The 14818-nt window shown below is 36.0% G+C and overlaps 3 protein-coding genes and 1 long non-coding RNA gene across 4 annotated transcripts; 1 reads left to right on the forward strand and 3 right to left on the reverse strand.

Annotated features, from left to right (window-relative positions):
* Positions 1–279: 279 nt before the first annotated feature.
* LOC140818820 (small ribosomal subunit protein uS15) lies at positions 280–1989 on the reverse strand. Its single transcript, XM_073178882.1, has 5 exons — positions 1818–1989; positions 1633–1705; positions 1398–1536; positions 1097–1283; positions 280–522 (listed from the first exon to the last, which is right to left on the reverse strand). Exons 1-5 carry the CDS (start codon positions 1838–1840, stop codon positions 489–491), a joined length of 456 nt encoding a protein of 151 aa, XP_073034983.1. The 5' UTR covers positions 1841–1989; the 3' UTR covers positions 280–488.
* A 729-nt stretch (positions 1990–2718) lies between these two features.
* Positions 2719–5138, reverse strand: LOC140818832 (probable calcium-binding protein CML13). The gene is made up of 2 exons (XM_073178886.1): positions 4616–5138; positions 2719–2994 (listed from the first exon to the last, which is right to left on the reverse strand). Exon 1 carries the CDS (start codon positions 5061–5063, stop codon positions 4620–4622), a length of 444 nt encoding a protein of 147 aa, XP_073034987.1. The 5' UTR covers positions 5064–5138; the 3' UTR covers positions 2719–2994; positions 4616–4619.
* Positions 5139–6434: 1296 nt separating this feature from the next.
* Positions 6435–14101, forward strand: LOC140818846 (protein PPLZ12). The gene is made up of 5 exons (XM_073178908.1): positions 6435–6699; positions 11635–11757; positions 11887–11978; positions 12566–12662; positions 13420–14101. Exons 1-5 carry the CDS (start codon positions 6507–6509, stop codon positions 13788–13790), a joined length of 876 nt encoding a protein of 291 aa, XP_073035009.1. The 5' UTR covers positions 6435–6506; the 3' UTR covers positions 13791–14101.
* LOC140818853 (uncharacterized) lies at positions 6810–11635 on the reverse strand. The gene is made up of 2 exons (XR_012115089.1): positions 7042–11635; positions 6810–7001 (listed from the first exon to the last, which is right to left on the reverse strand). It is a non-coding gene; the product is annotated as an uncharacterized lncRNA (long non-coding RNA).
* Positions 14102–14818: the final 717 nt, after the last annotated feature.

The following is a 14818-nucleotide window of genomic DNA, read 5'->3' on the forward strand; positions in this document are numbered from 1 at the left end:
GATCCCACAAAATAAAAATAAAAATAGAGACAACCACGATCACGGCATATTTTCGCTTACCCGATTGAAGTATCTTAATAGAATTGGGATCCAAACGAAACTCGGGCTTTTATTACTTGAATCGTATTCGTGAACTCAACCTATAATGTGCATGAATTTTTAAAGTAATGACACAATTTCCAAATAGTTCCAAAATTAAGGAGATTCCCACTCGACGCTGCTCATTCACCAATTAGTGCTAAATGCATCATTTAATTTAAGTTCAAAAACAAAAAAACAGAACGGTAAGCTTTCACCATCAAGTTCAGGGACACCAGGTCAAACGAGATATTAATGCCATGAAACTGCCAACACAAAAATGTCAAAGCCAAAAAATGTCATACATCTCAGTCAACATAATCAAATCAACAGACAGCTTTTGCCAAAATAAGTAATTTGCCCATGTAATCATTGATAGGTCGAGTGCCCATCCAAACTAATACCCAAGCCTATGCTACGAGGGTGCTGGCAGTGGTGGACTCGCTGCAAATGGAGAGTTTTAAAAGTAAGTCACAAAAGATTACTAGTTACAAAGAAATGTTAAATGAGAGGTTCCAATATGAAATTCACGAGTAGGATGTATAAATGTGGGAAAAAAGCCGAGAATTCTATAGTGTACCGACTGAATAAATAGTCTCACATGAAATACATGGCTAGGCATGGAAAAGCGAATACGAAAGAAGTTCGAGCATTCAAATGATTAGGAAATGATGAAACTTTACACTTACCACTCACCAGTCTCAGTATAGTATAGATACAATCAATAGTTCGATTATACCACATCTCAATCAATGGTGAACCTTGAGGTTTGCCAATACTTGCTATGGAAGAAGACTAACATAGATTCTTTTATGAAAAATTGAAGAGCAGGATAACATTATTTTTGGACATGCAAATTACTCTAAATTGAATCTTTAACAAAAACATGCTAGCCATACCGCTGGTCTTTATACTAGCAAAATCGTAATAACTACGAATCGGTTCAAAGATAAGTAAATAAAAACGATGGCAATAATTTCAATATGGTAAAATGAAAAATAGAGGAGCAGGGGATTACTATTTCCAAACAGGTGGGAGCTTCTTGGTTTTCTTGTAGTACCGTGCCAAACGGTGAATCCTGCTCTCAACCAAAATCAGCCTGAATTTGGAGTCCTTATCCTTCCTGTTCCTCTCCAGATGCTTCCTGATGGCCACTGCTTTCTTGATCAAATGGTAAAGATCTTCCGGAATCTCCGGGGCAAGACCTAAAGGTATCACATTATCATTCCCCAATAATCAAACTTCTATGGTAAACTAATCACATTTAATTTTACAAGAAATTTCGGAATCAATAAGAAGAAAGCAAAATTTATTATTACCGTGGGCCTTGAGAATACGTAGAATCTTGCTACCCGTAACGCTTTTCACCTGAGCGATACCATTGGAATCACGAAGAATCACACCGATCTGTGACGGAGTCATTCCTTTCTTCGCGAACTTGCATATATTGTCTTCCACCTTAAAAAATAACAAAAACAAACAAGAATAAAAAGTCCGTCCATAATTATAAAATAAATGGACCAAACAATTAAGAATTTCAATCGAACAATTTACATCTTGGGAAGAAATTTTGAGCCAACTAGGAGGAGTTCTCTTGTAAGGCAGGGCTGAGGCAGAAATACCCTTGCTGAAATCAAACAAAACATAGAGAAACACTAAATAGGATGCTAGGACAAAATATTCCAAGGAAAGGGAATAATCTGGTCAATTGAGTTGCAGAGATTAAGGAAGAGAATTACCCGCGGCTGTGCATACGACCCATGGTGGCGGTGGTGGCGCTGCCGCGTGTTCGCCGACGATATTTGAAACAATGAAAAGCAAAGTGCAAGCACACAGAAGCCCGGCTGTTCTAAGTCGATTCCGCTGACTAGGGTTTTATCTTGATATATGATTTTAATATTCAGTTTATCTGGGCCAGCCCAATTAGCTTCTTCAGGGCTCGAATTCATCGAACAATATTTTTTTATTTAAAATATTTTATTTTTTAAGATTAAAGAAGAGAAAGATGGCTCGAATTCTAGGTTTAATCAAACCGAACCGCTCATTTCGTTAGGTTCGGTTCAATTTATCAATACATTAAGTTCGGTTTAATTAAAAAGTTTTTAAACCAAACTAACAATTTAAAATTTTAAAGAATCAAAGTTATCCGAACTTAAGCTGAATTATTAAAGTAGTGAGCCCTAAAATCGAATATAAAACGATTTCAATAGCAATTAGCAATAAACCCTCGCATGCATCGCGTGTACGTATATTAAATTTTGATATAAAAATATAGGGCAAGTTTTTGTGTGAAACGTAATAAAGTTATAGTAAATTTTTTTTATTGAAATTTAATGTTTCAAGTTTCATTTTATTATGTTTTTGTGTGAAATATAATAATACTATAGAGAAAAAATTTGATATGTCATGAAAGATTGGGCTCCAGCTTTCTTTCCAATCTGTTTCAAGTTTCATCAGCCGAATCGATTTTCTTTATAATAGTTCACCATAATAATCAATAACTAATAAATATCTATTTTCCAAAAAATAAATTTTACACGTTACCGAACGTATTTAGAATATAAATATAAATTTGAGGAATAATTCCATTTCGTGAGAAAAACGATTTACGCAACTCGGTGAAACAAGAATCGACTAGGGTTCAGTTCAAAACACAAGATGTGGCGAATAGATCAGGAAATAGGAAACAGTGTTCACAACATTCAGGTGCCAATTAACTGTACACCCTAACACACAGATTTAACTACACCAGGATGGAGTTAAAATACTACTAAAATATCTACCGAACAATCAATCATGGTTTCACTTAGGACCCCTTAAAAACATCCAAAAAGTGCAAGTTTTATGAGCCAATGACGTAAACTAAGATTCCTGCTCCAGGTGAATGTGATCACCAGAGCCAGCAATCGAGATAACCTGCAAGAACAATGCACTGGAATCAGATACTAAAAGCAGTCATAAATAACTTAATTAAAAGCTACAACCACGCCAATACGCCATCAGAGGGTTGAGGTGGAGATTGGGATATGAGAACTTAGGACAAATGAAACTTCAAGGAGATTTACGGTTGTTGATTTTCAAAGTTGCTCACACAATTCTCCACATAATTAATGATAATCTTGCATTAGGATTGAGGGTCGACAGAAAGGACAAAAGTGAATAAGAGATTTAGCTTCCAAGGCCCAAGCTGAAGGCCAGCCTTAGACTTCATCATTCCAAAGTCTATACCTCGATCCGAATTCATTTTTTTATGAAAAACTCCTGTTTGGTTAATGGGTGTTGAAATTGCCATCTCTAGTTTTGTGTCATTGCCAAGTGGGTGAGAACACCATTTGATATGGTAGGCATTAAGATCAACCTGGTTCACTGGCCCCAAGAACAGTTGAATGCATGGATACTCAATCTGACACAACTTGTCATTCATAAGGATAGAGATTTGCCTTTGGAAAACATAATTTATAGTTCAAGGGCATAAGACACATCAAGGCTCCAAGTGGGTATTGGAGCCTGAGATAAAGCGCAAGGCAAAAGGTTGGGCAGATAGAGAAAAATTCTTCATCAAATTCAGACATGATCACGTAAGCTGTGAATTATACAAACCAAAAATTAAAACTTTAACCCACCAAGATAAAATCATTATGCTTCTCACACGTTATAAATAAATATTGCACATAAAATCAAATTTTAATCAATAAAACCAAACTAATTCAAAAGGTGAAATAATATATTAAACTAATATGTTGCATAAATAGAATTATAAAAGATTTAGAAGTGAGAAAGCTCGGTAGAAATAATAATTACCACAGTAGTTTGTTCTTGCATGATATTTAAACTTGGTCACACTCAGGTAAATTCTTTTGCACTCCCCTTTGACCAAAATGGTGTAAGAAGCTTTTTCTTCTCATATATTTTTTGTGACTAGAGTGTCTGTTTTAACAACAATTCATAAACGCAAGTTTCTTAAATAACTGATCTTCAAGAATAGTTCTATTTCATGTATTCTGACAAAGTAGAGCATTCAATACACAAGCTAAATCGTAAATACTATCCAAAATCTAATAAATTAGAAAATCGAATCCTAATAAATACCTAGTTAACTTCTTCTTGCATCACAAATGATTTCTCTAAAATAATCACTTGTGAAACGTATAATCAACTTTCTCAATCTCACATAGAATCCTATAAATTTATAGAAATCAAAACCAACCGAGACATTCATCATACCTAATGATAAAGAAATAAAATCTATAATTCGCCGGTAAAAATAAACAACGCACAAAAAACTAGTTAAATTAATAGCATAAACCTTGAAGTCAACAGACCAAACAGTTTAACAAGTTTCCTCAAACCCGCGAATCTTCTTTTCACAATCTAGCAAAAGCATTCAATATGCAGAATTGTAAGTTGCAACAACTAAAGCATCATCGGGAGAAACACAACTTACTTATAATAGTGACTCAACAATGAAAATACACAAGAAAAAAGGAAAACAACCGCCAATGGTGTAGCCGCAAAAATAGAAGGAAAAAAACGTCACCTATTCACTTAGCAACCATGCGGGCGATGAAGTCCTCGTACCGGATCTTGCCATCAGACCCGACATCCACCTCACGGATCCATTCATCGAACTCAGCAGGCTCCAGCTTCTCCCCAATGTTGGTGAGGATATGCCTGAGATCCGAAACCACGACGTACCCAGTACCGTCCTTATCGAGAACTTTGAACGCGTCGCGAAGCTGGCGATCAAATGGCTCAGGTTTCAAATGCTTGGTCATGAGGTCTAGGAATATAGGGAAATCGAACGGAGCATTGAGCTTCTCCTCAGCGATTATTGACTTCAGCTGGGCCTGAGTAGGGTTTCCGCCGAGAGATCGCATCAGGATCCCGAGCTCCGAGGGAGCGATTTTGCCATCGCCGTCGGTGTCGAATAGATTGAACGCTTCCTTCATAGCCGATGCCTGTTCGTCCTTCAGATCTTTCCCCATTTTCTGCGATGAGATGAGAATTTCCCTTCCGAATTTTCTCTCTTATGTCTTGCTGGTTCTTTTTTTTTTAAAAAAAAATTCTGACAATTTTGAATTTTGTTCTCAAATGGAGGGGTTTTAATGGGAGATAGGAAAATTTAGGGGGCTGTTTTGAATCAGAATTTGTCTTTAGGGCTTGGGCTTAACCGTAGCCTGTCAGAATTTGTCTTTAGGGCTTGGGCTTAATCGTAGCCTGTTATGTCTACCCAACCAAAATGAAACTATCCGAACTCGACTAAAAATCCGATATTCGATTTGTGTAAAGATGATATGGAGAACATGACATCGAGAAGATTTTTTATATGATTAAATATATGAATAAAGAGTAAGTCTCATGTGAGACCGTCTCACGGATACTAATATGTGAGACGGGTCAACCCTACCTATATTCACAATAAAAAGTAATACTCTTAGCATAAAAAATTATACTTTTTCATGGATGACCCAAATAAGAGATCCGTCTCACAAATTCGACCCGTGAGACCGTCTCACACAAGTTTTTGCCATGAATAAAATAGAATGAAGATTTTCGAATATTGGGATAAATGTTAGTTTTAAAAATCTTACTCATTCTCGACCCGAACATCTGATTACATTAAAATATATATGATTTTTTTGGCTACGATGTTAATTTTAATATATTTTTATCGAATGATATTAATCAGGTGAAATGAATAAAAGTATTATTACAGAGTTGATTTTATTTTTTTGGAAATAAATTGTTTTTAATATTTTGTTATTTTGTTATAATATTTAATTTGATAATTTTGAATTTTTTTTTTTATTATTCACAACAATTATTACATATCCCTAGTTTATTCAAAGTAATTTAAATTTGAGGAAATGCTATTATAAGTGACAATATGACAATTATATAGTTCATGAATATTCAATAATCCGACATGTATAAAAAATGTTGATAAAGACGAAATTGAATATGTAATAATAATAATTATAATAAATTATTTAGCAAGAACCACAAAATTCTAGCTTTTGGTACTTCGATCGCGGAATTTATTTCTTTCTGTATACATGACTGATGTAACTGGTGGGCGGGGCAACTACTCTTTATAAAGAAAGAGAGAATGAAAACGGAACATACAAAATCACATCCAAACCTTATTCATATTCATCTCTAATTGTGACATGAAATTATATCATAGTGCTATTAAAAATATATATATATATAAGTAATTTAATAATTTTAAAATGTATTTGAGTTTACAAAATGAAAAAAAAAAAATTAAATTTGTTAAACGAAATAAAGAAATGACGAACATGGCCACGTCCCGTGATCGATACCGCGTGTCCTCTTTCCTTTTAAATGGAAATTTCTATTTTATGCGATAAAGCCAATAATATCTCCCTCTTGTAGCTCTAGGTAATTGAAGGTTGTCGAGGGGGATGGGGAATGCGTACTGTATGTTGTGTGGGTGCGTGGATCAGGCAAGCATAGGCGTGGTGGAGAGATGGGGGCGGTTTGATCGCCTTGCTCAACCGGGGTTCCAATTCTACAACCTCTTGGCTGGAGAATGTCTAGCCGGAGTCCTATCCACTAGGATTCATTCTCTTGATGTCAAAATTGAGACCAAAACAAAGGAAAGTAATCTCGTTTTCACACACATGTCTTAGAGAAGTAGCACGTGCGTGATTCTTATGATGAGAAGGGCGGAGTCGTTTCTGCGACTCTGTTTTCTTCCGGTCCTGTTTATCCTTTTTTTTCTATGTTGCGTGAGCTTGAATTTCTCGTAACTTGGTGAAATTTTTATCACGTGTGTGGATTTTCAGGTTTGTTTGAGCCTTATTTTCTTTCTAATTATTGAGCACTCCCATTGATTTTCACGCTCGACTGTTGGATTAGGATTCAAACTTTGACGGAAGTCTTCGCAGACCTCGGCGCTTGTTTGAGACTGTACATCAATTTATTCAATCTGCAAACCAAGTTTTCTTTGTTTTTTTCCGCAAAACTTTCTGGTTGGAGCATATGGTTTCTTATTCAAAATCTCCACGAAAGAACGACGTTCTCACATCTAGCTGTTCTAGATGTAGGTCAAACATTTCACATAATGAAACATTATTCTGACTGTTGTAAGCCGAATCACAGAGAAAGTATCTCATTGAAAGTAATGTCTGAGCATATCTTTTTACCACAAATCTAGCACGATACCGCTCCACTTGATTATTGCCAACACGCTTGATCTTATAAACCCATCTGTTATTAATGTTTTTCTTCCCTCGTGATTGTGTAATAAGATCCCAAGTTTTATTCTTGTTTAATGCATTCAATTCTTTTAGTATTGCTATCATACACAAGGATACATCTGAGTTTTGAGTAGTCTCATGGAAACTCGATGGCTTACCATTCTCTGATAATAGACAATATGCAATATTGCTTTCAGTGACATAATCTAAAAGCCAATCTGGTGGTCTTCTGTCTCGAGTTAACTGCCTCACATTGGAAACCTCATATTCAACATGTTTTTGTTCTTCGTGCTCTGGTATTGCTGTACAAGAAATTTGACCTTCTTCAGTATTATTTTCCACATGAAATATAGTAGTTTCTGAATTCAGTGTGTTTTTGTCTCCTTTTACTTTATCTTTCTCGAAGATAACATCCTTGCTGATGACAAACTTGTGAACAGTAGGATCCACAATGGAAACCCCTTAACTCTATCAGCATAATCCAAGAAGATACATTTTCTGAATTTTGAATCTAACTTTGATCTTTCTTGCTCATCGTACAGAACGTATACAGGATTTCCAAATGTATGCAAATGAGAATAATCTGTCGGCTTCCCGGTCCACATCTCCATCGGAGTCTTCAGATCAATCGCCACTAAAGGAGAACGATTGATAATGTAACAAGCGGTTTTGACTGCTTCCGAACAAAATGACTTGTCTAGACCCGCAGTTCTCAACACAGCTTTTATTCTGTCCAATAAGGTTATGTTCATCCGTTCCGCCATTGCATTCTGTTGAGGTGTGTAAGCCGTCGTGAATTGTCTTTTGATACCCTCATGTTGACAAAATGCATCAAATTCGTCATTGGTATATTCTCCTCCATTATCAGACCTCAAACAATTGATTTTCTTTTTTGAATCAAGTTCAACCTGCGCTTTGAATTATTTGAAGATTTGGAAAACATCTGATTTTTTCTTGATTGGATAAAGCCAAAATCTCTTAGAGAAATCATCAATGAACGAGACAAAGTATCTCGCTCCTCCTAGGTATATAACTGATGCTTGCCAAACATCCGAATGAATCGGCTCCAATATGCTTTTGATTCTGGCAGTAGAAGTGTTAAACTTTAATATGTGTTGTTTAATGGTAATACAATGCTAACAAAAGGGTAGTGACACTTTTGTAAGTCCCGGCAGCAGCTTCCGTTCTGAAAGAATTTTCAACTCCCGTTCTGACATATGCCCGAGCTTTCTATGACATATGCTATAACACTGTTAATTCTTCTCTTGAACCAATTGACGCAACAACTAGTTCCGTCTCTTTGTGTATTTCTCCCAAAAGTACATACTGATTTGCAGCAACTTTTCCGCCTTCATAACCACAAGCGCACCCTTCACAATTTTCATGATCTCGTTCTCGATACGAGTTTTGCACCCGATGTCATCCAATTGCCCCAAGGACAAAAGATTTTTCGTCAGTCCCTTCACATGTCGTAGCGAATGGTGCCATCAAACATTTTTATCAAGGTTGTAAATGGCGGGAAGCGGTGGCGGGGCGGTCGGTGACCGCCTACTGCCTCGGCCGCCTTGGCGATGCCCAGGCGGTTGGATTTTTTTAAGTAATTTTTTCTAGATAATCATGCAATATTATCATTTTTATGTAAAATGTGCAATTAAATAATGTTTAAGCAAAAAATATAATATCATTTAGATAATGTGCAATTAATAAAGATTCATCATTATATTAATGTTATTATGCTAACGAAGTAATATTTTTTTTTTACCAAAAAACTAAGTTTAAATTTTCAAAGTTTCAATCAATTATCCATCGTTAGAACAAGTAGTAGACTAAACATAACTAATCTTCCAAATCATCTACATATGCACCGTCTACTACATCCATGATCCTCTCATCATCGGACTCAATCAACATTTTCTTCATTCTCTTCCTCCGATGTTTCTAAATATTCATTAAGTTCTCTAATGGGGATGTTCCTTGCACTCCTCCTTGGACGTAGCACTTCATCCACTCCGGAGGCTTCCACTATCATTCTCCAAGTAAGACCTTTAAATAATCCTAATATTTAAAATTAGTTGACTTTGACTTGATTTTTAAAATTGTTGACTAAGTTTTAAAAATTGTTGACTAGGTTTTTAAAATTGTTGACTACTGCCTCGCCCGCCTGCTCGCTCGCCTCGACCGCTTGTTCGCCGCCTCGACCCGTCTCGACCCGCCTCGACACCCCTCAACCCGCCTCGACACCCGCCTCATGCATAGGCGGTGCGGTCGAGGGCTGTCTACCGCCTAGGCGGCCGTCTCGACCGTCATTTAGAACACTGATTTTTATTTTGATAGTATCGGCCCAGCGATTTCAAGACATGATCATTTCTCATGAATACAGATCCTCCTAAGACTGGTTCATAATGATTAAATCATTCTCTCTGAGAAGTCATGTGCTACTTCGTTCCTGAAACCATAATTCATGTGTCACAAAATTTGTGACTGTCTTCTGCAACTGTTGCCTCTTCGCTGAATAATATTTCATCACTGCCTAAAGTACTAGCCATATTTACTTTAAAACTTTTTTCGATACTCGTACAATCTTTCTTGAAGTTCCATTTACCGTCACTTTTAAAACAATAAATATTATTCTTCTTACTTCTCGTTTGATCTACCTCGTCTTTAGCTCCCAATGGAGTTACGGTCCATAAATCTTCCTCTTATCATTGGTAAAGCCTTTGCTTGCTTCGATGTTACAAACATGTCTTCCTTATTCTTGCGCCGGTTTTCTTCTCCGAGAACCGCACTTAAGACATCGTCGAATTTTAGAAAGCACATAGGATATTGTTGGTTATGTTGATGATAAGTGGATAATAGGAAACTGGTAGACTTTGAAGTAGAAGCTCCGAACGTTCATTTTCCTCTATTATATGCCCCATAGAAGTGAGTTGGACAAATAGTATTTAGTGTGTTGATGTGGTCGGTCATCGATGATGATTCCGTCATCCGAAGAGTATAAAGCCCGCTCTTTAGGAAAATCATGTTGTGTAGTGACTTAACTTCGTACATCTTTGTCAGAGTATTCCAGATAACTTTTGTTGTTTTTTTATCTCAGAGATACTTGACAATAATTCGTCTACTATGCGAAGTTTAGATTGACAACATCATTATCATTCATCTCATTCCACTTTCCATCGTCCATCATTTCCGCTGGTCTATCTCCAACAGCTGTCAAGCAATTCTCCTTTCTTAAAATTGTTTGTATCTTTATTTTCCACAGCGTAAAATTGCTTCCATTGAACTTTGTTATCTTGTACCTGCTCGCAATTATGTCTACAACAATTTAGTACACTAGACAAAATAATCCTGCCTTAATAAAGAAATATCAAAAAAACTTTTCTGATGTGGAAGATCGGTCTAAGCTGAAGCCACAGAGCATACTCAGAATTTTAAGAAAGTTTAAAAACAAGGCCATGATACAACTTGTTGGTCCCACTTGCGACAATTTGATATAATAAATATGAAAATAAAGAATAAATTGGTCATCGATATTTACGTAGAAAACCCCTAGAAATTATTAGGAAAAAAACCACGGTCGAGATGAAAAATTTATAATGTAATATTTTATGGTGTATACCTCACTCAATGTGTTTTTAAAGAGAACATTAACTCTCTTAATATAGGGGAACAAAACACTTCGCAATTATTATAGAACTAAGCACACAAATGTTATAAGATGATAGAAAACTCGAAGAAGGGATGATTTAAGAATGAGGGGAGGAAGCTCTATTTATAGAGTTTTTCGTCCGTGTGAAGACGCGTATAAAATATGTTCTTTGAATTTTTATCCGAAACTTCCGCTACACAAGTATCCAACCACCACTTTGTCTGCTCATCCATTTAATGCACATTTAACATATTGCCGACACAAATGAGTTAGATCTCAAACAAGTCCACTTCATAAACCCCGAGATTCCAGTTAAAAGAAAAAAAATAAAAATAAAAATTTGCTCCTTAAATACGATATGCCTTGCAGTTTGGGTATTCTGTTGTGTTTATCATAATGTTTGCATAGTTGATTCCCTTGTGGCTGGGCCCTGAGTTGCCTATACAAGTTTTATGGTCAACGTAATCTTCAAATGAAGTTATGCTTCCCCATATGGCATATTCTTTGACTGCTTAATTTGAACGGATTATTAGCTTGAAGGTAATTTGAGATGTCAACTTAGTTTGCCATCATATGGCTTGTTAAATGCAAGAGTTACATAGGTGATGTTTATGCAGTCAAAATCAAGAATTTGAATTGAGTGTGCATGTTCCACTCTCAGAATATCACATTATTCCATTCTGCAGGATAATGTCTTTGTTCAAATGCATTGCACAATTCAATATAGGGTAATCAAAGAAAATGCTGATGATGCTTTCTACGAGTTACAAAATCCTAGAGAACAGATTCAATCATACGTATTTGATGGTAATTTATGTAAATTTATGCAATTAATTTCTTGCTCTATATTTCATGTTTTATTTTTTACCTTTTGCTTTGTACAAGTGTCAGTTTTCACCAAAGTTTTTCTTATGTTGTCTCTGTGCATGCTACTAGTTGTTCGAGCTCATGTTCCAAGAATGACTTTGGATGAGCTTTTTGAACAGAAGGGTGATGTTGCTCAAGCTGTTTTGGAGGAACTTGAGAAGGTATTTTTTGATAAAAAGTGGACAATAGGGTAACTCTGGCAAAACTTTAATATTTAATCCTACTTTGAATTCCCAAATGTGGTCTTCAATTACCTTTTTCTTAAAAAAAATTGTGATTGGAAGGAACTTTTCTATTTCGGTGTATATATATATTCAAAATTTTGGATTTGAAGGAACTGTTCTGCGTGTGTATGTGTATGATAAAGAAAATTGGAATCTTCAGGCCAACCTTTGTTTCTCAGCTCCACGAGGAAGTTTCTGCATGTGTTAACGTGAATATCCCCTGCATTGTGAAGTATACCGGGGACTGTTTCATACTGAGAGAAACAGAAAAGAAAATAACAATTTTAAGTTCAGAAAAGTTGGAAAGGGAGGAGGAAAACCCGCATGAAGAAAGAATAAGCTCGGAGACTGTTACATGCGTTTGATAATCTTCTTAATTAACCTGCTTATATATCAAGTTGACACTTAAAAGTTAAATACATTGACGTGATTTTTTTTGTTCCATTTCATTCTTCGTATGTCGAATGATGCAAGGGATTTGTGGTACTTATGAGATCCAGCTTTGATACGACTACATGTGTCAGGTGATGGGAGCATATGGATATAACATTGAGCATATATTGATGGTTGACATCATTCCGGACGCCTCAGTACGCAAAGCGATGAATGAGATAAATGCAGGTTACTCTCAGTTATATCATTGTCACTTGCATTTTTAACTTTTCAGCCAGAACATGATCGACACAACTACACTGTCCATTTAAGAGCGCATTTGTTGCTAAGTGCGCATTCACTGTTTTGTTGTACATGGTTTTCTTCTTGACGCTGTTTGGGCATCTATTGTGATTTTGGTGTGGTTTCTCTGGATTTGTAGCCTTATGTTATATTTGCAAATGATCTTCATGCTCTCTCATACTCTGCTCAAGTCTTGATTGGTTAAACCAAGATAAATTTGATGTCCTCTGGTTCTGAAGGAGACATTTCATAGATATTTAAGTGAGGAAAACACTTGGGATGGCATTGTAAATATTTTAATGCAGGTTGTAGGCATCGACCGTGGCAATTTATATGGTCGATGTATATTTTGATATAGTACTGCATTCATATAGGATGTGTAAGGCCGTTGATATTACTATATACATGATATAATCTTGTGGGAGCTACATATTTTCACATTTCATAATGAAATAGAATGTTGAATTATGATGCTTCCAGAATTGATTTCCAAGTTTTAATGTCTCTTGTTCATATTTTAGTTACTTTTGAAAAAATAAAAACGAGGTGATTAATATCTCCTAAATCCATCCATTTCATCTAATCTTGTAACTGTCTTGTTTTTCCTTAATTTTCTCCCATCTACAAATGGATGGTTTATTTATTTGTTTGTTTATTTATTCTCACCACAACACGGGGATAAAATGTTTATGTTCTATGATAGCGCAAAGAATGCAACTTGCTAGTGTATACAAAGGGGAAGCAGAGAAGATTCTTCAAGTCAAGAAAGCAGAAGCGGATGCTGAAGCCAAGTATCTCGGAGGAGTCGGTGTCGCTAGACAAAGGCAGGCAATTACAGACGGCCTTAGAGAGAATATCTTGAATTTCTCCCACAAAGTAGAAGGCACGTCGGCAAAAGAGGTCATGGACCTTATCATGATCACTCAATACTTCGACACTATCAAAGACCTGGGAAACAGTTCCAAAAACACTACGGTTTTCATACCCCATGGTCCTGGTCATGTTCGTGACATTGGCAATCAGATACGCAATGGTATGATGGAGGCAGCAAGTGCACAGGTGAATGTCGAATAATCTGACTAGTTTGTTTTCCCCATGTTTCTCAAAAGACACTCTTACGGTATGTCATACAATGGGGCATTTGAGCTTTTTTTAATAAAAAATACCATAAAAATGTGAACAATGGTTGCTTAATCTGTGTTAAAAATGTAGTCATGGGCTACTTTCAGATTTTGTTGTGTAAATTTGTCAACTAACACTGATGTTTGGTGGACATTACCAAAGATTTGGTAGTCGGATTTTGTTCTGGTGTTTGTATTACCATCAATAAATTTTGTTTAATGAATATAATCGTGGATTAAATAATAAAATTGTGCTTTGTCTAATTTCCTTCAATCTAGTTGTAGCTAAACGTTTTTTGTAATAACTCATTCATAAACTTGTTAATTGCTAGATGAATGCATTAATAAATGATTCGTCATATTACATGATTGAGTTTACCCGTCAATTCTTTTATGAAATATATACGGTAAACATCAAAATATTTGAAGATGCATGCTGGTATCACGAAGTTAGACGTTAACGAGGATATATGAACGCCAAATCAGCTTGTGCCCAAGAATTGAATTTGGTGCGATGGAATTAGTTGAAGGCATTCTTTGCACAGGGAAGGCACAGTGAAGCCATTCTTTGCACACTGAAGGCAGTGCGTTCTACCCGTCTACCTTCCCTTGATTTTAATTAAATGGCTTAGCGCCAAAAAATTGGCATTTTTGAGCAATGTTCCCAGGAAGCAAACTTCTTGTTGACAGAATACCACAATAAGCAATAGGCAGCAGCGTAATCCACTACTTAGCCACAAGCCATGAAACAGACATAACTTGCGAAAGTAGTAAAAATGAACAAACCAAACGTATTTATGCATGGTCGATATACATCTAATTACTCAAGTCTACTTTACCCCCAAGATGCCAAGGCACGCATGCGGTCATTATAGAGTATAGAATCAAGACAAGCGTCTCACTTCGAGGAATCACAAAAAAAAAAAAAATACACCAAGTACAAATATTTGACAAATTTTCTCCACAAATCATCCAACATCT

This window comes from Primulina eburnea, chromosome 2 (assembly GCF_022965805.1).
Source record: "Primulina eburnea isolate SZY01 chromosome 2, ASM2296580v1, whole genome shotgun sequence".
NCBI classification, from domain to species: Eukaryota; Viridiplantae; Streptophyta; class Magnoliopsida; order Lamiales; family Gesneriaceae; genus Primulina; species Primulina eburnea.